Raw genomic sequence first — 24,461 nt, forward strand, 5'->3', positions numbered from 1 at the left:
CTTCAAATGATACTGATATTAATTATATTGATTTCAATCAAATGTCCTTTATTACCACAATGCAATTGTGTTTAGTAGCAGCTCTGCTTGTCATGTCAGTTTTAGTCCACAAATCATAACTGGTTTCTATTCAATACATTTATATAAAATCTTGATATTTTGGTGCAGACTTGAAGAATTTTGGAAAAGTTTATATTATAGTGTCAGATTTTTCTATTTTTTCTCTGTTGTAAGAAATCATGTGTTTGCTGACATGATGGGGTCGGAAAAACATATTTCTTTCTCTGAAACTAAGGTTAATGAAAATGGTACAACCCTGTTAAGATATATTAGCACCATAAAATCTTAAACAGGATTCCTGGTTTCTAACATCGATTGTCACTGTTTTAAGAAGGAATACATGTTCATGTGTCAAAATCTCTCCTTATCAATAAGTCGTATGAAATCCAGGTGTGAAAGCAAATAGCAAGAGCATACCCTGAAAGAAAGAACTTTATTTACAGTTCAAAGAGATTATAGTACAGTTTTCATCAACACATTTGTGTCTTTAAAAGAAAGTGTTTGAAAGAAAACAAGCAAGGCTCTTCTTAACTTGGGAAAGACTATCACATGAGCATTTATCGCGGATCCGGCACTGGCCCAAATCACCATCAAACAGTCAGGGATTACCAGTTACACACTCATGTTAGTTCCCAGGGGTTGGAGGCCACTGTTACAGCACCCTGTATGAAACACACTGCTGAAATAGCACCCTGTGAGATATGTAATCTCTAGGAAATCCCCTTTGCCAGGACCGAAAAACATGACAGTCCCTATTTTCATGGGTATATCACAGATTATTTACAGCAGTGGGAAGGAGGATATGCCTACCAACTGTTATATACATTTTTAGTGTGGTTGCTGTTTGAACGAAACTTGTTCACTATCGCTCTATCTGTGGCAACTCACTTAATTTTCTTGTGGCCAATTTTCTTATCTGCTTGAGCACTTCCTACTAGAAATATGGTACTGGAGTATAATAATCAATTTGGATTGGGGCTAACCATCCCGGTTTGGGTAGAATTATAACTAAAGTGATGTAATTACAAAATAATAATACGATATAATGAAATATATTATGATTATTATATTAAAGTGTCCTTTAGTGCAATTTACACACATATATGGGGTTTCCTTTATGAACAAGGGTTTAAATTAGAGGTACTTTATACACCAACGTCCAGTTAGAGCATTCAAAGAGCAAGGATCCTTCTATGGTACATACGTAGGGGACACTAATGTGTTCTTACCTTAGGACTCCTGTTTTAATATTGAGAACTTGATCCCGTTAAAGCAGAGAGACAATTACGCGCATATCAATTTTTGAAAGACTCGTATTTTAATGACAATGTAGACATGGCTCAAAGCTTTCTACACCCAGGAAACAAGTTTCATGGTACACAAGACAGACAAAAGATGCTTATATCTGCATTTGAAGAATATCACAGGTTAATACACAAGCACAGATGTATGTGTGTTACTCAGCGGTGAGGTACCAGACAAGCAATAAGAGCGGATTCTCCTTCAAGACAGGTCCCACCACATCATCAGAACCCATCTGTACAACGTGACACAGGGTTGCAACTGTCTAGAACTAAAGTGGTTTTTTTGCAAGTTGGTCGAGGGGGTTAATATTAACATCATTGAATTACTTAGGGCAATGATCTTAGTCAAGTGGTCAACACAAGGGAAATGGAACCTAATGTACAACAATGGTCTATCTTTTGAATGAGGTTTCCATGGCAACACAAGGGAAATGGAACCTAATGTACAACAATGGTCTATCTTTTGAATAAGGAGGTTTCCATGGCAACACAAGGGAAATGGAACCTAATGTACAACAATGGTCTATCTTTTGAATAAGGAGGTTTCCATGGTAACACAAGGGAAATGGAACCTAATGTACAACAATGGTCTATCTTTTGAATAAGGAGGTTTCCATGGCAACAAGGGAAATGGAAGCCAATTTACATTAATGGTCTATCTTTCCTATAGTGATGTTTCCACGGCAAGACGAGGGAAATGAAACCCAGTGTAGTGACAGTATGTACATTGTGGTTAAACATCTGGCATCCGTCACCGGCTGGATCTATGTGTTCGTTGTACATAAACGAAACAGTTACATTCTTTACAATCTTAAGGTTGTTTAACAAAACATGAAGTACATATGATAAATGTTTGAGATCAGAGTTCGTCAAAAAGAACCATTTGGTTTAAAGTTCGAAGTATACTTGTGTTAGTCTTGAGCACGCGTGGACATGATGAACCCTACCAGGCTAATATGATACAAGGGGCTCCTTTCACGAAGCAACCTTTACTAAGGTTAACCTGAACTCCCATTCTTTAATACTGCACTAAGGTTACCTTAGTGGCCTTAGTGCTTTGTCAAAGAAGGCCCAGGTGCCCCAGACTGGCCATGACGTTTCTTGCATCTGTCTGTATGTGACTGTCATACCGAGGGCAATGAGTTAGTGAGTTTAGTTTAACGCCGAACTCAGCAATATTCCAGCTATGCATATGAGGTCATGCTGGAGGCAGGTCGTACAGGGTGAAAAACAAAAACAAAATAAGAGCGGCATGAAATGTGGTTCTGTGAAGTCTAGACGTGTATGGATTCGCCTTTCTTCCATGAGTGGTTATATAACCAACCACAACATCACCTTGGGTGAAGGTCAGTACCTCTTCGAACATTATCACATAATATTACATGTCGGTCTACCAAGAGCACAATAAATACACGTCACGAGTGTTTCTGACAAGTTATGTAGGGTGTGTACCCCTACTCCAGGCCGTTCAGTGTGATATTCCGAGTTGACGGAAGTACGCGAGTCGTACCTGTGTCCACAACTAAACACGCCGCAAACTGGCAGTGGCCTTGTACTACGGTGGCCATCTTGCTGTGTTTGATGAATCCAGGGACTGTTTATTCATGACAACTCTTCCACGATCAAATGTCTAATTTCTAAAAGATACCACTCTGTTATATCCCACTGGTTTCAGTTCCATTTTGTTCAAAAGTTTCTTACCATGATGATCGGCTGTACGCACTTTTTGCTTGTTCATCACTTTGTATTCAGCGAATCGTCATCTTTAGACTGAACGTACGCACCAGAATCCTAACACTTAATCGACGTCTGACATACAGTTTCTGTTGTTGTACATTCATGTTAATGCCATGCCGAGATGGTGATCTGCAGTTGTGAGGGTATCCCTGAAACCCGACCACTACAGGTACCCATGTAGGAAACACAGACCTTGTGTCCGAGTCAACACAGCTGATCTGCACACCATCATCACACTATTATCACACAATAGTCACACCGTTGTCCTCGAGGTATCCACTGAAGTCCATCTACACACAAATGTTAACGTTCGTGTTACTGCACGGTGTCCGATTGAGACCAATCAGATTTTGTAGTTGTGACGTATTTAAATGTCGTCCAAACTGCATATAGCTTATGACTTGCCTTGAGATCCTCCCTAGCCCTGTTCCCCGCCCCATACATCTAGTTGAGCTTGGTTTGAGTCACCCCATCCCACCCCGCCCTTGCCTCAACACCCCTCCCCATTACGATGCCAGTGTATTTCGTTGAACTTGATGATTGGCACCCACCTTCTCTGAGATCAACGTACTAATGTATACTCTACTTCCCTTCCTCTTCTCCCTCTACTCCCCTAACCCCATACAACTGCTAGATTCACGACATGGGTCACGGCATCTGCCGTAGCTGTTGAAGGTTCTCTTGCTCCTGCTGCCGACGCTGATACTCCGCCAGGAGACTGTAGTACATGTCGTCGTCGGTTTGAGTTGAGATCTCGTGAGTCACCATGCTCACCTTGGGCGTGGACGTGCTCACGTAGCGCGTCTCATGCTTGGTGTAGACGATGCCGTACTTGAAGGTCTTGACGATGTACAGACAGCCGAGGACGATGAGCAGGAGACCTGAAACAAAACACTCATATATCCCTCACATGCTGCAACTTCACAAAGGTGTGGATTACCAGAGGCAAAGAAATACCGCAGGTTTACAAAAGAAACATGTACCAAAAAGCACTTTTGTAAACCGCCAGAAATTGCATTTTCATATTTTATAACCTCTAGAGATGATGCCGATATTTTACATCTGTCATTATATTAAAAGCATGCAAAAAGTTGAGGAAATAATGTATTGAAAAGAAGTGTATATCCAAATTGATGAAATAGTGCATGTAACATCTGATTGTGTAACTATGTATGTGAGCCGGAGGCCTAAAACACAATAGATGTCTTCCTCTACAAAAGAAATAAATTAAGACATAAAACTGCTGGAAGCCTGGTACAATGTTTGGTGATCCTGTCACCCTTCAATCCCTAGCATCTCCATTTGGCAAGGTGGAAGGAAGAAGGGAGAACCTATCATATTACTAGTCACGGTAGGACACAGGATGGGATTGAAGGACAGGATGGTGGGCGGATGGATTGAAGGACAGGATGGTGGGCGGATGGATTGGAGGACAGGATGGTGGGCGGATGGATTGAAGGACAGGATGGTGGGCGGATGGATTGGAGGACAGGATGGTGGGCGGATGGATTGAAGGACAGGATGGTGGGCGGATGGATTGAAGGACAGGATGGTGGGCGGATGGATTGAAGGACAGGATGGTGGGCGGATGGATTGAAGGACAGGATGGTGGGCGGATGGATTGGAGGATGGAAGGACGGATGGATTGAAGGACAGGATGGTGGGCGGATGGATTGAAGGACAGGATGGTGGGCGGATGGATTGGAAGGACAGGATGGTGGGCGGATGGATTGATGGACAGGATGGTGGGCGGATGGATTTGAATTGAAGGACAGGATGGTGGGCGGATGGATTGAAGGACAGGATGGTGGATGGTGGGCGGTGGATTGGACGGATGGATTGAAGGACAGGATGGTGGCGGATGGATTGAAGGACAGGATGGTGGGCGGATGGATTGAAGGACAGGATGGTGGGCGGATGGATTGAAGGACAGGATGGTGGGCGGATGGATTGAAGGACAGGATAGTGGGCGGATGGATTGAAGGAAAGGATGGTGGGGGGATGGATCTGTACTTACCACTGACCATACCAAGTATGATTCTCATACCGCTGATGAAGGTCGGGATGGACAGGGCAAGGTAAAAGATGCCCTTCTTCCAGTTGTCCACCCACATCATGATCGACCAGCACTTGCAGCAGCATCCTTCACGTCTACATCGACAATGAAATCACTCGTTAACTCAGCACGAGTATAGTAACAAACGACAGCCATCAGCTGTATGTACATTTGTTTTTGTAAGACAATAACTTACCTTTGTTAGAGTAAGTAACTGAGCGAGTGTGGTTTAAAATCGCTTTAATAACCATTCAAGCAATAAAGTCAGAAACACCCTCTCTGTGGTTATCACGTTTACCTAAATGGGAATCGAACCCGGATCTTTGGCTGAACATTCTTACAATTTGCATCAGTAAGATGCGTTCTTGTAGAGATCGAGTGTAGTTAGTATCAGAACAGACTCAAAGAGGCCCTAAAGCCATGCAGTTAGTGTTCCAGCTTAGTGCCGGTACTGCTGACAAACGGCGGCCATCATGTATAGTCAGTACCATACGTCTTGTACACATTGGCAATCTACCGGGAAACACAACAATCCCGGTGAGAATTGGTATACAGCAACACATGCTTGTTGTAAGATTCGACTGGTCAGGCTCACTGAGATGGTTGTCACATGTCATCGTATCCCAACAGCGTGGAACGATGATGCCAATCACTGAATTATCTGGTCCAGACTCGACTATTTATAGACCGCTGCCATATAGCTGTAATATTGCTGAGTGCGGCGTTAAACAACAAACAAATAAACGAAATCCAAAACACCTAAATCCTTCATAAGAAACGTGTCGTATACTTACAGACAACAAGCTGACTTGTCAAAGAACCAGGTTATTTCAAACCATGTCACCACGACCCCAGCTCCTCTGAAAATGTCAAATGACATGATTGCTGATGGAACATTGGCAAGTGATTCACAATGTCCCAACGCCCTAAGATAATGCAGGCATTGCTGCCACTGTGATTACGTTTCCATAACGGAATACCCAATACCCAAACAAACATATACCAATAAATAAACCAACTGAAGGTAACAACACTTGTATTCCAGTCAACAGAATACATTGAAACAATTACTTTCTCCTTCTACTAGATACGATCTACAAGGATGGAAATGTCAGAGCTCGCTTGTCCGAGTCAGCTGGTCAGTGTAAAGGTATCCGGCGAGCCATAGTATTCCAGGCTGTTTGGGTGTTGTCCGTTATCACTATTCCGGGCACTAAATAGCGGTGAAAGTTGCATGTCTGAATATATTGTATATTTGTATTGATCTCTTCTTGTATGATGAATGAGTTTTTGGTCAAACGAACAGATGGCATGGATGGCACATACACAGTCACGATAGCAGCTAAATACAATGTCGGTGGTTAAAATGCAACAAAGAATTATTCGATTTTTAAATGATGTATTTGATGAGGGTATCATTATTGTATTTTGGTCAGTAAATTGCAGTCTATCGGCAACAGTTCCCAGTCCAGTATTGCTTTGAAGCGTTTGTATTTGTTTAGTGTATACTTTCTTTCCCAAAGTTCATTCCAAAATACAGTGTCCGTGCCTCCCCGTACCACAAGATATGTTCTATATTAGGTCTGTGAATAGCATTTAGAAGTACACATAAGGGAGACAGTTTGTATGGATGTCAACTTCTTTATTATGAGGAACACAACGTTTTGGAGTATATCCTGTGCAGCTGGGAACAGTTGAACTTAATAAATCGGGTGCTCAGGCTCGGTGACGTATTGAAGACTGTGTTATCATACCCCTACGGTGTTCATAACATCAGTCATTGGATTGTCTGGTCCAGACTCGATTACTCACGGACCGCCGTCATATAGCTGGTATATTGTCAAACAAACTAACACACCGACACTCGTTAATAATATCTATGCGATAGCCTCAGGGTGCCACTTTGGAATACATTTTCGTAATTTTATTCAAAAAAATTAAATTACGAGTTTTTTTCTCTCGTTACCATTGAGCTATTGCATATACAAGCCATTCTTGCAGTGTTTAATTGTTCCAGTAGCTGAGTCAATTCATTCTTCAGATGAACCAACAGCTGCTCGTCCATCGACAACCCTTAACGACATACAAACGACCTTTGCAGGAGCCGATATACTGAAAGGTTTAGATGACAAATAGATCTTGAGACAGCTGCAGCTGGCCTGCTACCAACCACCATCACCAGCCCCCACAGTGGGAGTGTCTCGTGTTACACACACACTTGTATCCGTACATACACTAATTGTTCTTTGGTAACGCTTCGTTGAGAATCGAACTGTGGCATTTGACGGGACTGGCTGATTCGAGCACCTGATCTATGGCGTCCAATCCGTTTCTTAATGGATAAATATCTGATTTCTGCTCTTAAATAGCGTCACGTGACCTGTGTAACACGCGGCGAATGAATAAGCTAGGTGAATATTTGCTTAATGCAGCGTCAGCAACTTCAAGCGATTCTCACATAATGTCGCACACTATCACCCGCGCGTAGTGTCTATTGTGGTCACAATAAGAGTTCTGTATCAAGATAAAATTACAGGTTATTATTACAATCGTAAACATGTGGTTCTAGTTTCAATAAAATAATGAATGACAGGAAGTATCATATGGACAATGTATTATCTGATAGTTCTACGCTAATGCATGACAATAACTTGTAGTTTTCCTGCTGGGATTACGTGAAGGGGTGTGTAGTTAACACAGTGATGCGACTGTGCTGTTGCTTTCATCGCTTTGTGTTGTTCCTGTGGTACTGAATACAACAGTACCTGTGAACATCCAGGTTAGAATTGGTCTTAAGGAACCCATGTTTGATCACTGGTTTGTCTGGTCCAGACTAGATTATTTACAGATCGCCGTTTTATAGCTGGAATATTGCTGGATGAGGCATTAAAAACCTACAAGCAAACAGTATAACAGTCACGCGAATTGGTTTCTGTTCGTTACAACACCAAGATTTATGTCATGCGAAACGTCAGCAAAGAGAGATAATACAAGCTGTTGGTTTAACAGCATGTGCATCTCGATAGGTAGGTACAGTGACGGGGTTACAGAGATATGTGTAGTAGACGTAGTGGAAGTAGTTGTCGGAGTAGTAGAAGTATAGTAGTAAATATAGCAGTAGAAGTAGCAGTAGTTTCCAAGGCTGCAATATGCAAACATACAGGATGCACCCGTTAGTATACTCAGTCAAATTAAGAAATTCACACCCATAAATTAGTAAAGAATGAACTGAAATTTGTTAGCTGACAATATTAGCTGGAATATTGCTGGGTGAGGCATTAATACTGACGTCATGAATATTGACGGTAGACATTGTCAAAGACGACATGCCGCACATCAATGCCCACGTGTCACCGATCTGTAGCACATGCAAACGACTTTTGGACCAAAAAGTGTGTTTTCACGTGCCACTCGTCACGTGACCACATGAGACACGTGCTTTTGTGCTCACTTACGCACGGTAGAGTGACAAACCAGGAAAACGAGTTCAAACAAGAATTGATACTGTGAATTTCAATGCCACGACTGTCAACTGTTCAGCGTGAACGTGCCGTTGGCATGCTACACGCGGGTACGTCCGTAGCTGACGTTGCGAGGGTGATGGGATGCAGTCGCTGGACAATTCATACGGACACGGCTGCAATTAACGGGTAGACCACGTGTGACGTCACAAGCAGAAGACCGCTTTATTGTGTTACGTCACCTTCGCAATCGATTTGTCACTGCAACATCCACCAGAAATGAAATGTTCCAAGGTCGTGTGTCTGCGCAAACCATACGTAATCGCCTGCGAGCCGCTTACCTTCATGCACGGCGACCATATCATGGACCTATTTTGACACCCTTACACCGACGTCAACGGCAGCTGTGGGCACAACGGCACTTGAGATGGACTCAGAGGCAGTGGAATAGGGTTGTGTTTACTGATGAATCCAGATTATCTCTACGATTCGCTGATGGTAGGATCAGAGTATGGAGGAAACGTGGTGAACGTCATGCCCAGTGTTGTGTACAGGAAGTTGACCGATTCGGAGGCGGGAGTGTTATGGTTTGGGGTGCCTTTAGTGGACATGTCCGTTCCCGACTGCTTGTTATCCAGGGAAACCTTAATGCTGCAGGATATCGTGATCAAGTGCTAACTCCGGAGCTTCTACCCTTCATGGCAGCTCATGGCTTAGGCCTGGTCTTTCAACACGATAACGCCAGACCTCATACTGCCAACTTGACAAGGAATTTCCTCCGGAACGCGGGCATCGATGTCATGGAGTGGCCCTCAAGGTCTCCCAACCTAAATCCCATCGAACAGATCTGGGATGTGCTGGGAAGACGTCTCCGCCAAGTACCAAAACCCCATCCATCCACCCCCACCCCACCCCAAGCCCCACCCGACTTTACAGGAACTCGGTGCCATGTTGGTGTAGTTATGGTGTCGTATCCCTGATGGTGTGTTTCGGCGCATCGGTAATTCCATGAGTAGACGATGCATCGCAGTTGTGAACGCGCGATGGGGGGGGGGGGGCATACGCGTTATTGACACCCTGCTTTGGGAACAGTATCCAAATTGTGAATTACCATTTTCACTCTTAGACGTTTGAATGACTGTTCTGGTCGGAATTGTCACACTATAGGCCTAGGCCCGGTTTCACGAAGCTTTCGTAAGCCTACGATCTGGTAACTTTTCTCGTAGCATTCGTACCTCTTATACTGTAACAAAGGAGGTACGAATGCTACGAGAAAAGTTACCAGATCTTAGGCTTACGAGAGCTTTGTGAAACGAGGCCCTGATATCTAAGGGACTTCGTCATCGTGGTGCTCAGAATGAAATAATACCTTAGTCAACGCATCCTTTGCTCATATCTTCTAACTGGCGAACGTCAAACAGGTGTGAAGTTTTTAATTTGGCTGAGTATAGATCACCCATCATTAAGTCGCCTCAATAACAGACTGCCAGGAGCCTGGCCGTAGTAGTAGTAGTGGCTGTGGTGGTGGTGGTAGTAGTAGTAGCAGTAGTAGCAGCAGCAGCAGCAGTAGTAGTAGTAGTAGTAGTAGTAGTAGTAGTAGTAGTAGTAGTAGTAGTAGTAGTAGTAGTAAAGAGATGACCTCATAATCACATAAACATATGTACCAGAGTGCCCAGCTGTAATGGTTCCATTGTTTATGTTCGTAGCACTGTCATCTTACATCTAGCGAAGTCGAGTTAATGGGGATTAAGCTAAAGCAACGGTAGTTGTTGTAACCATGCCAGCTACGACTTTGGTGTATGAGGCTGTGGAGAATGTGCGACTCTACTTACACTAGGTACCAGCCGACGTAGTACTGGTCATGTCCGGATTGTATCGTCGTCACGGCTCCAGCCCATATCACTGAAACACAAACAGTCTCTTTACCCCTGTCCTTGACAGCCACAATTACATTGCTTTTTGTCGAAATCGGGATTCTAGTATACACTGTCTACTATACCTGCAATGGTGAGGTCCACAGTCTACTATACCTGCAATGGTGAGGTCCACAGTCTACTATACCTGCAATGTTAGCGAGGTTCACAGTCTACTATACCTGCAATGTTAGCGAGGCTCACAGTCTACTATACCTGCAATGTTAGCGAGGCCCACAGTCTACTATACCTGCAATGTTAGCGAGGTCCACAGTCTACTATACCTGCAATGTTAGCGAGGCTCACAGTCTACTATACCTGCAATGTTAGCGAGGCCCATAGGCTACTATACCTGCAATGTTAGCGAGGTCCACAATCTACTATACCTGCAATGTTAGCGAGGTCCACAGTCTACTATACCTGCAATGTTAGTGAGGTCCACAGTCTACTATACCTGCAATGTTAGTGAGGTCCACAGTCTACTATACCTGCAATCTTAGTGAGGTCCACAATCTACTATACCTGCAATCTTAGTGAGGCCTACAGTCTACTATACCTGCAATGTTAGCGAGGTCCGCAGTCTACTATACCTGCAATGTTAGCGAGGTCCACAGTCTACTATACCTGCAATGTTAGTGAGGTCCACAGTCTACTATATACCCTGCAATGTTAGTCCACAGTCTACTATACCTGCAATGTTAGTGAGGCCCACAGTCTACTATACCTGCAATGTTAGCGAGGCCCACAGTCTACTATACCTGCAATGTTAGTGAGGCCCACAGTCTACTATACCTGCAATGTTAGCGAGGCCCACAGTCTACTATACCTGCAATGTTAGCGAGGCCCACAGTCTACTATACCTGCAATGTTAGCGAGGCCCACAGTCTACTATACCTGCAATGTTAGCGAGGCCCACAGTCCACAGTCTACTATACTCCATACCTGCAATGTTGAATGTTGAGGTCCACAGTCTACTATACCTGCAATGTTAGTGAGGCTCCACAGTCTACTATACCTGCAATGTTAGCGAGGTCCACAGTCTACTATACCTGCAATCTACTTATGTTAGGTCTGCAATGTTAGCGAGGCCCACAGTCTACTATACCTGCAATGTTAGTGAGGCCTACAATCTACTATACCTGCAATCTTAGTGAGGTCCACAGTCTACTATCCTGCAATCTTAGTGAGGCCTACAGTCTACTATACCTGCAATGTTAGCGAGGTCCACAGTCTACTGTGCCTGCAATATTAGCGAGGCCAACAATCTACTATACCTGCAATGTTAGCGAGGCCCACAGTCTACTATACCTGCAATGTTAGCGAGGCCCACAGTCTACTATACCTGCAATGTTATTGAGGTCGACAGTCTACTATACCTGCAATGGTAGCGAGACCCACAGTCTACTATACCTGCAATGGTAGCGAGACCCCACAATCTACAGATGATGGTGATATTCGCCAGGAAGAATGGTTCTCGGGCATAGCCCCCTGAGGTGCTGCTATGGAGAGGCTGTTTCTCCATGCTGTTGCTGTTGTCTCACGTACTCTTGGCCTTCCTATCTTCACCAGGGGTATATCCATTAGGCTTTACATTTCTGAAACAACATATAATGCCTGGAATATGTGTAAATAATGGAATCAAGCGGTAAACATCATTTCAACTATATCACTGAAAGGACATGTGTCGAGTTTCCTATTCAATAAACTGACCCATTATCAAGACTAAGCTCACAGCACTCTGACTTTTGGCTAACAGCGTGGTGAGGTGATATCTGACAGATACTTGACAATCACACCTGGCATTGTTTTCCGTCTATACAATATCATATGGAAGCACCTGCCACATATAGATATCTGGCTGACAGCATGGTGAGGTGATATCTGACAGATACTGTACAATTACAACTGGCATTGTTTTCCGTCTACACAATATCATATGGAAGCACCTGCCACATATAGACATCTGGCTGACAGCGTGGTGAGGTGATATCTGACAGATACTGTACAATTACACCTAGCATTGTTTTCCGTCTACACATCAATATCATATATGGGAAGCACCTGCCACCTGCCACATATAGACATCTGGCTGACAGCGTGGTGAGGTGATATCTGACAGATACTGTACAATTACAACTGGCATTGTTTTCCGTCTACACAATATCATATGGAAGCACCTGCCACATATAGACATCTGGCTGACAGCGTGGTGAGGTGATATCTGACAGATACTGTACAATTACACCTGGCATTGTTTTCCGTCTACACAATATCATATGGAAGCACCTGCCACATATAGACATCTGGCTGACAGCGTGGTGAGGTGATATCTGACAGATACTGTACAATTACACCTGGCATTGTTTTCCGTCTACACAATATCATATGGAAGCACCTGCCACATATAGACATCTGGCTGACAGCGTGGTGAGGTGATATCTGACAGATACTGTACAATTACAACTGGCATTGTTTTCCGTCTACACAATATCATATGGAAGCACCTGCCACATATAGACATCTGGCTGACAGCGTGGTGAGGTGATATCTGACAGATACTGTACAATTACAACTGGCATTGTTTTCCGTCTACACAATATCATATGGAAGCACCTGCCACATACAGACATCTGGCTGACAGCGTGGTGAGGTGATATCTGACAGATACTGTACAATTACAACTGGCATTGTTTGAAGCATTCACATGGAAGCACCTGCCACTATTTTAACTAGCTACGGGCTCATATTGATATGGTCATTCAACATTTTAATCGGTGTTATTGTCTGGTGATGCCGTGGCAAACGCAAGCAAGCCACTAAACACTATACTGAAGCTGCGGCCGACTGCTCTATGACGTGAGGTTACGTCAGGTCTCTGCTCATTAATTTTAATTCCCGGTAGTCTCCGGAATTAGTTTTTTAACGAATTTGGCACCTAACTTCTTCTAGATACTCATTTTATATGCTTCATGAATGACTGATTTCAGATTTGCACTGTTTATCCTTTTAAGCTTTTGCTCGTCAAGCATCCTTGTCAGTATCATTAAGTAGGCTAAGGCTGACTTTCACCTCACTCACAAGACCTCATCTTATCCCAATTGTTGATCGATGATTGACTTAATGGATTGTCTGGTCCAGACACGATTATTTACGGACTGCTGTTTATATTTTTCTTAAAAATAGTTACTTTTTCAAACGAACGGACATCCAGGTTGGTAATTTATGAAGCCCTCTATCGCCATTTGCTAATGGTGGGATATGCTTCACACGATTCATAAAAGACTTGGTTTTTCTTGTTGTTTCTTTAAATATTGTCGCCAGAGACGTTACACCTAAAACAGAATTGGCTAGAAATTAATGTATATTTCAAAAATGGGAGTGAAATGCGGGCGATGGGAATGTGAATGTTGATTTGGTATATTCATGGAACATTCACTGCAAATGCGTTTTATTAAAATAGTATAACTGTAGTGCACAAACGCAAACTTTTTCAACTTCTGTAGACATATACAGCAACGCTAGTGTCATGGAACGGAACATCACAGCAGAAAACACGTGCAAGCTCTGAGGACCATGTGCAGTGACAATGACTAGGAAAGTTCGCACGTCAAGTCAACATTTTGTCATACGCTTGTCGACATATTGGAGTTGGGGAAAAGCCGAGACTGAATACTGCAAATCGCAACGTCGCCATTGGACGTCCTGAAGCTGGAGAATCTTGAGAATATCAGTCTGCGGTTACACTTAGTTTCAACTACAGCAGTGTATGAGATCAGTATATATCCTCCTCCTCAGATCAAACCAAGAGTCACCACCCCTGTAAACGTCATCGGCATGCTGCTGCCATCGAGACTGCAGGACATGTTACTTGTTAGAGGAGGGTATGAGACACAAAAACATAGGAATCGTCTGCGAGAGGTGAGAATTAGAATAATTTGTTCCTGTATTGAGACTTTTGCATCGGACAACAAGCAACATTGTACAGACATGGACTGAATGATAACTCACTATTTCAACGTTGTGCTGCCTCGGACTGCGTTTGACAGGTCTGCAGAATCGGTGGCGATAGTGTGTTGGTGTGGGGAGCCATATCCTACACACGGATACCTAACAGCAAATCGTTACAGCGACCACATTCATCAACGTCACTTGTTTGAACATGCCAACAGTACACCACACAGAGCTCGTGTCACTATTGACTTCCTTCAAAATTCAGACGTCAGCGCTTGCCAGTGACCTTACAAATGTCCGGGTCTGAACCCTATACAACATGTTTGGGACAAAATAAAGTCCCCAGGGTAGAATTCTTAGACTTATTCAGTCTGTGCCATGGAGGCGTAATGCAGTAATAACAGCGCTCGGTGCTCAGATCAGGTCCTGGTACGTGTGTTGTGACAGCACAGCCATGTTTGCCTTATGTCTACCGAATATGTGACTATATAACCAAGTTACAGCCTTGTACCAATCACGCTGGATGAAATCTGAACATCTAATGGAACACCAGTTGACTCATGCTATTCGTTTTGTTAACCTAACAAGTGCGTTCCAAGCGCCCTGCCACCAAAACGATTCATCTAGTTAGAGATTGTGAGTCGACAGTGCCCGCTGTTCGCTCCATGGAACCTACATACAGTAACTACAATCCACTGTACTTGGTATCCACTGGATATGTCAGCCTAATTAAACCAATTATACGACGCATGCATACTGTTGAATTATGTCATTATATCCGGCGTAAACTCACGCTTCGCCTCGATCAATGAACGCTGACATTATTCAAGAACAATTCAGTTTGATTTTCATGTTAGTTATAATAATAATTGTCTGCTTGTAAAGCGCCTACACCATGCATGTTTGAAATGCTGTATCATCATCATCATCATCATCATCATCATCATTCTATCACGGTTGTTGTTTTCATTCTCTGCTCCCTTACAGAGTACACAACCCAAACTGCCCGTGAGGTTTAAAATATGAGACACGTCAGCTTGACGAGGGAGGATACCCGCAATATGAGACACGTCAGCTTGACGTGAGAGATACCCGCAATATGAGACACGTCAGCTTGACGTGGGAGATACCCGCAATATGAGACACGTCAGCTTGACGCGGGAGGATACCCGCAATATGAGACACGTCAGCTTGACGAGGGAGGATACCCGCAACATGAGACACGTCAGCTTGACGAGGGAGGATACCCACAATATGAGACACGTCAGCTTGACGAGGGAGGATACCCGCAATATGAGACACATCAGCTTGACGAGGGAGGATACCCGCAATATGAGACACGTCAGCTTGACGAGGGAGGATACCCGCAATATGAGACACGTCAGCTTGACGAGGGAGGATATCCGCAATATGAGACACGTCAGCTTGACGCGGGAGGTGTATAAAAATAATGGTGCTAACATATATTATACTACCTACCAAAAGTATAGACTCAATAGTGTAAATGCAGCCACTTACGTCAGTCAACTGTTATAAACTAGATTTTGTAAAATATTCCATACCGATTAAAGGTGCTGTTTACACATGAACTGATGTATTGTAAAACAAATTCGTAATGTTGAAATGATTATTGTCAGGAGTTCAATATATGATCAAACTCAGTGAAAAACTTTACACCAAAACGCAGCTGTTTACATGTACGATATTTGCACCTGCTTTTCAGCAAGTTGATGATCCTCGTGCAGTTCATCTTCACAAGGTTTGGACCAGGTCCCCCCAAGTTAGCGGAGAAATTCATCTTCGATGTAACCACATATATATGTTACAGTCAATCTGTCAAACCAGTCACTTGTTCAAATGACTGAAACGATCAGTCATTTGGTCAAATGACTAAAACGATCAGTCATCTGCCAAATGACTAAAATTTTCGACCGGTCATTTGGCCAAAAGACTAAATCGTTTAAGTTAAAAAATGAAACACAAAAATAAAATGAAGTGAACACTTTACTTATCCAGTTTCAACATAGAGCTTTGCATTACTTGTTTTGACAAGTGGGACTTCAATGGCACCTGCTGTCGCACAGAAGATTGTTCTTAAAGCATTTACATTTCTTGGTTCCACATCTCTTGCTACTAGCACACTTTACGAAACCCTGGCCTCCTGATTAAGGCTCGGTTCCAACAGCAGTACGAAGGGATACTGTAGTTTCAGTCTTGACTTCTGATAAAGTAAGAGTTTCGCTGGGCACAAATCGAACTGGTTCCTCGAGAACTTGCCTTGGAGGACACCAGCAGGGCAGCGATTGATTGTATACTGTCTGTTGTCACTCACATTAGTGATCACACCCAGAATGTTCCTCGAGAACTTGCCTTGGAGGACACCAGCAGGGCAGCGATTGATTGTATACTGTCTGTTGTCACTCACATTGGTGATCACACCCAGAATGTTCCTCGAGAACTTGCCTTGGAGGACACCAGCAGGGCAGCGATTGATTGTATACTGTCCGTTGTCACTCACATTGGTCATCACACCCAGAATGTTCCTCGCATCAACACGACCATGGTCCAATGCTGGAAGGGGAATGGCCACATTGATGGTCAATGTCATGTCCAACACTGTCGTCTTCTTCAACAGGGTCAGTCTCGCGAGTCTCAGACTGGTCTGGATGGGATCTGGTAGGTGCAAGTAGGTCATCCTCTGTCTGCAGCTTGTGCAGGATGTCATCAGGCAGTGATGTTGATCGCAATACAACCTTGGCCTCCATTCCAAAGAGAGCTGAATACGGGCACTGTTGGATACTCGTTGAAGAACTAGAGTTCTTCCTGGACTGAATAAAGCTGATACCAACAGTCCAATCAGTGGTGTTATTTTCACTCATCCAAGCACAGATCATGAATTTGATATCAGAATTTGCTCGCTCAACCGATCCTTGACTTTGAGGGTGTCTTGGTTTACCGTGCACAATAATCAGATCTATCCAAAATTCTTTTAGTTCAGTGATTACTTGAGCTGTGAATTCAGACCCGTTGTCACTTGCAGTATCTGTCGGGCACCAAACAGCAGGAATATGTCCATAAGCTAGTAGGCAACTTCAGCTGCTCTCTTTGATAACATACAGTGAGTGCTTCAAGTGAGTCTAAACTTTTGATGGGTAGTATAATAGACACTGTTTCAATATGTTGTCCAGAAAACAGTGTCATGTATTCCTGATATTTCAAATAGACTTTAGAGCCACGTGCAACAAATGCTGAGGTAGTGTTTTACAGCGATTCCTACTGTATAATGTTATACATGTATACGATAATGTTATATACGATAACGTTATATACGATACACCGATCTGAGCTGGTATGATCCGATAAATATGCAAAAGTGGTATCCAAACAGGAACTACTTTTCATACGCTTATACGCTTACTACAACGTGGCCAAGAGTTTCCCAGTGCCAATGTTCAGGTAATAAAACGACGAACAAAAGGATATCTGTTCAGCGCCTCAGTCCGTTTGAGCACTAACGCCATTATTAGTTTGGTAATCGAATCAGAATGCCCTCGATTTTCATACTGAGCTCCTTAGATGGTATGCAACCGAAGTTATCCGTTAGGCACCTGAATATTAACCATTTCACCCTGGTACCCAGGCACGGCACTGCTGGGTGAAAGAGGCATGTTCCATCGCGACCAACGTTCGCCTCATTGGCGCCTCCACGTTGTGCTCAGGAGCAACTAGCGCAACAAACACGACTGCAAATACCCAGGCACTATTTGTCAGAGGGGGTGGTTAACTGAAACAAGGACTTCTTTGAAGAATTGCTATAGTAAATGTAAATGCCTTCGAATATTTGACAGATAAAGTTATATGATACAGAAATGATTGCCTCCGTTTATATATCATAAATATATATTTAGGACATATCATTAGATAAATACTTGTCGACATTTACAATGTGAGGATCGAGTAATCTCCGGTGTAAACTATGAATGATATATCGTAAACATTGACAGACAGATAAACACTGACAAGTGATGAGTACTATTAGTCATACAACTGATCCCCACATATGTCGATAATCCACGCAGTCTACGGTTCACCAAACCGTTCCGCATGGAGATTTTAATTAACTACGGCTGTGGTGTAATTGTTGTTACATGTATAAGCTGCAGCTATCAGGGCTCCAGGAAGTGAACCAGTCCAGTTTTATGTCGACACGTTAGGAGTAAGAGTAAACTTTACACACCAGTGTTACAGGCAATAAATCCCGCACACCGGGCGATAAGTGTAATGTGTACAAATGGGCATATAGACTATATAAATGTGATATACTTTACAGACCTGCGAACTAGACAAATGTAATATATTCTATAGACATGTGAACTAGAATTCTGTGATGTAATATCCCATGACGTAGATTACACTAATGTATAGAACCAGAGACCATATAATAGATCTATTATATGGTATCTGATAATACGGGGCTATATGAAATCAGATATATAGTATTTTGATTAGGGACCGTGCATAATATTTATTTATTTGTTTTTGTTTGTTTGGTTTTTAAAAAAAAAAATTATTTTATTTATATATTTATTTATTTTAAATTTGGGGGTGGAGGGAGGAAAGAGATTTTAAGGGGGGTCACCATTTTGATTTCGGGAGGTAGGGGGGTCATCAATTTGTACATATTAATATTAAAAGATTATGCTTAATAATTTTTTGTACATGACATGCAGGTGGGGTCACTTACTTGGTACACAAAACACACACTCAAACACTTGCTTTGGTGAAACACAAACCTTTACAAAGTCAAGTGCTGACGACACCAGACACGTAATGAGGATAAATGTGAGATTCGAACCTCTGGAAATAAGCTCCTTGCACACCTAAATAGGGCGAATGGAAGTGCTCATTTCTAGCAGTCTGGGTTAACGCCTCTCGCTTTGGGCATTTTTATTGTTCAATCACGCCATGTCTTGGTGCAGGTAAAACGACTTAAAAGAAATTTCTTGGTTTCCCAAAATTTCCAAAAGAGGACTGAGCTTACTAAAGGACAAGGCTATACAGGGTAACGTTCTTGGTCCGGACACTGCCATTCCAGAAAACGCACGGTCCGTTATTTCAGGTTAATACAGTAATTCGTTAATTGTTGGAACGCGGTCGGTTCACTGTATGTGAATCTGAAGTCAGTGAATCGTACATTTACTCAAATGTCAAGGTACTAACACTCGACTTTGTATGTATGACTATAGCATTTCGAAATTAAGTAGCTCCATAAGATCAGGATGATCCTCCATACACGTATTTGACAAATACATGGTGAAAGAACGGACGTGGTGACTCATTCAAATCAACGTGATACAACTGGAAATGGTCGCACCACATCAATTTAAAGTTGTCGTACTCACAGCATGAGCGAGCGAATATGTTTTTGGTGACATTTTGCAGCAACATGGGGACACGAGAAATGAGGTTCACTCATTGTACCAACCTAACCCGGGCTTCGTCGGTTTAACCATTAGGCAACACACCAGCCCGTTAGCCGATGTAGCATACATAGCAGTATGTATAGTGAGATCTACTGGAGACCCATCTGTAATGGGTACGGCCTAGCGAATGTCTTTAATACACTGGCGTTCAATACACAACTACAAATGTCAGTTTATGTTCCATAGTAGTGACCTATTTCACGCCAAACAAAATGTTGGTGGTCCTGAAAGTGTTTAAAAGGATCTGAATTTGTGATAAAATGTTAAACACACAATAAAACATAACAGTATAATTTACCTGCGTTGCGCGGTACATCCTGTCCGTAAACATCGACTCACACACAACGAAGGCTTGAGAACTGTCACTCTCCGCCTACAATCTGTCCTCTGCTAAACCGTCCTCAATTATGTGGCATTCCTCACAGCGATAATTAAGCGGGATTAATTATCGTAATATTTTCCAACAGATGAAATGTGGTACGCTTTCTCTGGATATTTCAGATTTTGAGATAGATTATGTCAGCCCCGTTGTTTGTTAATTACTTTGCTGATCAAACTTCCTAAATGTCTATGCGAAGTTGCCAACGCTAAGCAACAGGTGGCTCACAGATGGTGCAGTACGGGGAGAATATATGCCTCACAAACAGATCAATACCTCAATTCCAAGTCCACTGTCGCTATTTAGTATGGATCGGTGACCCAGGCAGAATATCAGTCGAGCACGTGTTGCCAATGTGTTAATATATGTATAGATATTGGTTCGGTATATGTTTTTGTGCAGTGCCGTTTATCGCTTTTGCGGTTGAACTGTCCACTACAAAGTATTCTGAACAGTTATTCCAGGAAATTGCCTGGACATATAATGCAGTTCGAGGTATCATCTTTGCACCTTCATGAGTAATTATGTATTTATATTTATCGTAAGGTACTTATGGTATACTGAGGTACCCTAAGGTCCATCTACGTATCTCGGGGGTACTTCGAGTTTTTTCTAGGCATTTCAAGACATTTATGGAACCTCGAGTGCCTTCCAGATATTTCAAGGTATTTCAGGGTACTTTGAGGTCATTCTAGATATTTCAAGGTAATTATGGTACCTCGAGGTCTTTCTAGATATTTCAAGGTATATATGTTATCTTGAGGTCTTTCTAGGTATTTCATCTCGGGAAATGTGTCTCAGTGCACTTCAGGGTGTTTGCCGTCTGTGTATTACAGAGAGTTTCAAGGTGTTCTCGCAAGATTATTTAGAGAGGAATGACCACGAGTGGTTTTTAATTTTGCTTTTGAAAAAAATATGTTTGTGCTTGAGTAAAAACATATGTGGCTTCAGATTTACTTCGTGCATATTTACTTATCAAATAACCAATTGTCAGCAAAATTAATGAAACAGAAATTGAGAGTCAGTGACCAAGGTGCCCCCAACACCTGAAGAACTCTTAGAAAGCCCCTCGGACAGCACTAGCAGGGATCCATGTTGGAACAAGCTGGTGCAAGTCACTTGCACTTATTACAGCAAAATCGTCCAACCAAAATAACTTTTCAAAATAAATTTGTCAAAGATTGTACCTTGTTAATAAAACAAAATTTCACTTCTCCATCGATACGGTTGTCTCACTCACTCTCACACTCACACACACACAAACAAAACAAAAAACAAACACACACACAAACAAACAAACAAACAAACAAACAAACACAAACGCGCGCACACACACACACACACACACACCGCTCTATCCATTACACAATGGTGGGGGTTGTGATGGGTGTGGTTTGCTCCTCTTGACGTAATGTGTCAGAAACCACTCAGGTCACATATATCGGCGCTGAATATGTCTCAATGGATTATCTGGTCCAAACTCGATCATTTACAGCTCGAGTATTACTGACATAATGTCAAACAACAATCACACAAACAACCGAGCAGTCAGGTTCTTAAAGCTGGGACACTGCGTTGTGTGTGGACATTTCCCCACTGACTCAATGTTAGTTCAATATATGCCATTTCAGCTTCGTCTTGGACAAAATCTAAAAACGCGGGGAACCTTAATTAAGATTATGCGTTGACAGATCAAGGATCAAAACAGGGACGAATATGACATTCGAACCTACGGGCTGGAAGGAAATCAAATCAGAAGAAATATTGTGGCAACGGGGCATCTGGATTATAGCCGCCGGATTTGACCTTTTAGATATGAATAATATCAGTGTGCGGCTATCGATGATGAGCACACTTTAAGATCTAGACCACCACACCTTCCGTGACACTGGATTATAGGGTTGTGCCGTATTACCGGTAAACCGGTATATACCGGTACAGTATCACGCGATACGATTATCGCGATATGGTTCAGATTCTGCAATATATTGGGTCATCCAGAGTTAGCTCCATTTGAATTATCTGCCCTTGATTTCCATAGCAAACAAATGTGCTCTAAAAGTGCCAAAAATACTTTTATTTCTGTTGGTTTCATGGAACATTTTACAAGTGGAAGCGTCAATGTAAGTGGCTCCAAAATTGCCAAATAGTCTACCAAATACTTTACGTTTTGTGGGTTTGAATGGTTTCATTTGGAGGAATTAAGTGGCCTCAAATGGACCAATTGTATTTGGACTTATTAGTAGAGCCTCTGGCTCTGAGTGACCATTTCACAGTTCACAGGATTTTGTTATTTCTGTTTGTTTCATAATGGGGCATATGATATCCATTTATCATACAGGCCTGAGTCTTAGAAAGACATGTAGGACTGTATAATGACATTCCAGTCAAGGATCTTAGCTATTGGAGGTCACATGCGATTTTAATCTCAAGTAGTTCAACTAAATCTTGTTTTTGTTTCATTTGGGAATAGTTCATGTTAACACATTGAATCTGAATGAATCACATACAGTAACAATAATTACATACTGCACTTAAGTGCATTCTGTTTAAGCAAACAACACTGACCAGGAAAATCATGTTATACTATTACCTTTATCATTATGTTCGCAAAACGTTGGTGCAACATATTCCACATTAAGGCTCTATATTATGTTATTGACTGAGAAGATGATGTCGCACACAGAGAGCTATTATGAATTTCTGATGTACGCACTTGAGGGGAAACCTTCCAGTCAATATATCACAATATGTATTTCAATATCTCTTAAATTATTGCAATATGTATCGCAATATGAAAATCAGGGCAATATCCAGCCCTACTGGATTAAGGTGCACTTGTTTCAAAGATTGTTATGGTAATTGTTTGTTCGTTTGTCGACTGGACCGCCTCCGTGGTTTAGTGGTTAGAGCGTCCGCCCGGAGAGCGGAAGGTCGCGGGTTCGATCCCCGACCGCGTCATACAAAAAGACGTTAAAATATGGTACTGGTTGGTCCCTGCCTGTCGCTCAGCATTAATGGGTACAACAAGGACTGGTCGGCTCGGGAGTCAGTATACTGTGTCTGAGTGGGGTATTCATGCTTCACTGCGGCATGGAATCTCAGTGAGCTAGCACTATAAAGCCAGCTTCAGTCTGGGCTAGTACAAGCAGCCGCACATACACATACACACGCATGCACGTAGTCAGATGAGCGAAATATTCTCAAGCACGACGTAAACCCAATTTCACCTCACCTCACCTCGTTTGTCGACTGACGCCACACCCAACAATATCAAAGAGGACTGCGTCCTTCCAGTAAATAATCAAACTGGGAACAGCCAAACCGGTGGTTGATGTTATGAACATCATTGGAGTGACAGACCATGCAATCAACCAAGTCACCGAATCTGACTACTTGATCCCGTCCGCCGATTCGTACAAAGAGAATGCTAGGTCTAAGTTCTAAACAGGCCAAGGATATAATCTGTGGCTGAAAAATCGGTACAGTTGTTTACGTACCTACAGTAATCTATAATGACATGTGCCATCTGTGACCGGTTTAGTTCTGTGTCGTTATGTAAACGTCAATAAGTGCACTCCATCTTGTATTATGAGAGTTGGATCTCATGCATATTCATAGGTTCAGTGACCATGCTGGAACAGTGTGGTAGGGTGTGAGCTTGTCAATGGGTTTTCTCCCATTTGACAGACACCCATTTGACAGACAGTCAATTGACAGACACTGAAGTAGAAGGTTAATTAGGGTAACACCTACGGGAATAATGGAACGGTCCACTGTCTCGTGAGTAGAGTAGGGTGAGTCTAAAACAGGTTCGTTACTGAGAAGTTTGACTGGGTGAAAATAGAACTTTGTTGTGATTAAATGATCACCTGTCTTCTCTTCTCAAAATTGTTTTCTATCAATTACTATCGAATATAAAGACAGGTAGGTCATTGAAAGGTTTGATAGTGTTTATTGATTGCAACATATTTTATTCATTCAAGAAAAGGATTGAGCACAAGTTATCCAACTTAGAAAAGCCCTCTCCCAATAATAGGATATCAGTGTTTTTAACTCCCGTTAGACGAGAAGGTTAAACCGAGATGTTTATGAAAATCAACTGTTTTTAAATATT

General features: G+C 42.5%; 1 protein-coding gene across 1 annotated transcript; it reads right to left on the minus strand.

The window, feature by feature from the left end:
* Positions 1-479: 479 nt before the first annotated feature.
* Positions 480-20,562, minus strand: LOC124287358. Its single transcript, XM_046723862.1, has 6 exons — positions 20,264-20,562; positions 11,942-12,126; positions 10,451-10,520; positions 5,952-6,017; positions 5,119-5,252; positions 480-3,982 (listed from the first exon to the last, which is right to left on the minus strand). The coding sequence occupies exons 2-6, from the start codon at positions 12,051-12,053 to the stop codon at positions 3,750-3,752; spliced, it is 615 nt and encodes a 204-aa protein (XP_046579818.1). The 5' UTR covers positions 12,054-12,126; positions 20,264-20,562; the 3' UTR covers positions 480-3,749.
* Between the last annotated feature and the right edge of the window lie 3,899 nt (positions 20,563-24,461).

The sequence above is a fragment of the Haliotis rubra genome, unplaced genomic scaffold (assembly GCF_003918875.1).
Source record: "Haliotis rubra isolate DU_JTF1 unplaced genomic scaffold, ASM391887v1 Scf40, whole genome shotgun sequence".
Classification (NCBI taxonomy): Eukaryota; Metazoa; Mollusca; class Gastropoda; order Lepetellida; family Haliotidae; genus Haliotis; species Haliotis rubra.

Bases quoted from the DNA above. Each gene is read 5' to 3' on its own strand.
- LOC124287358 (XM_046723862.1), bottom strand. From the start codon at position 12,053: ATGGAGAAACAGCCTCTCCATAGCAGCACCTCAGGGGGCTATGCCCGA. The intron at 10,521-11,941 runs GTATAGTAGACT...TTTGTGTTTCAG, and splicing joins GGGTCTCGCTACCATTGCAG to TGATATGGGCTGGAGCCGTG. The intron at 3,983-5,118 runs GTAAGTACAGAT...GTTTTGTTTCAG, and splicing joins CATACTTGGTATGGTCAGTG to GTCTCCTGCTCATCGTCCTC.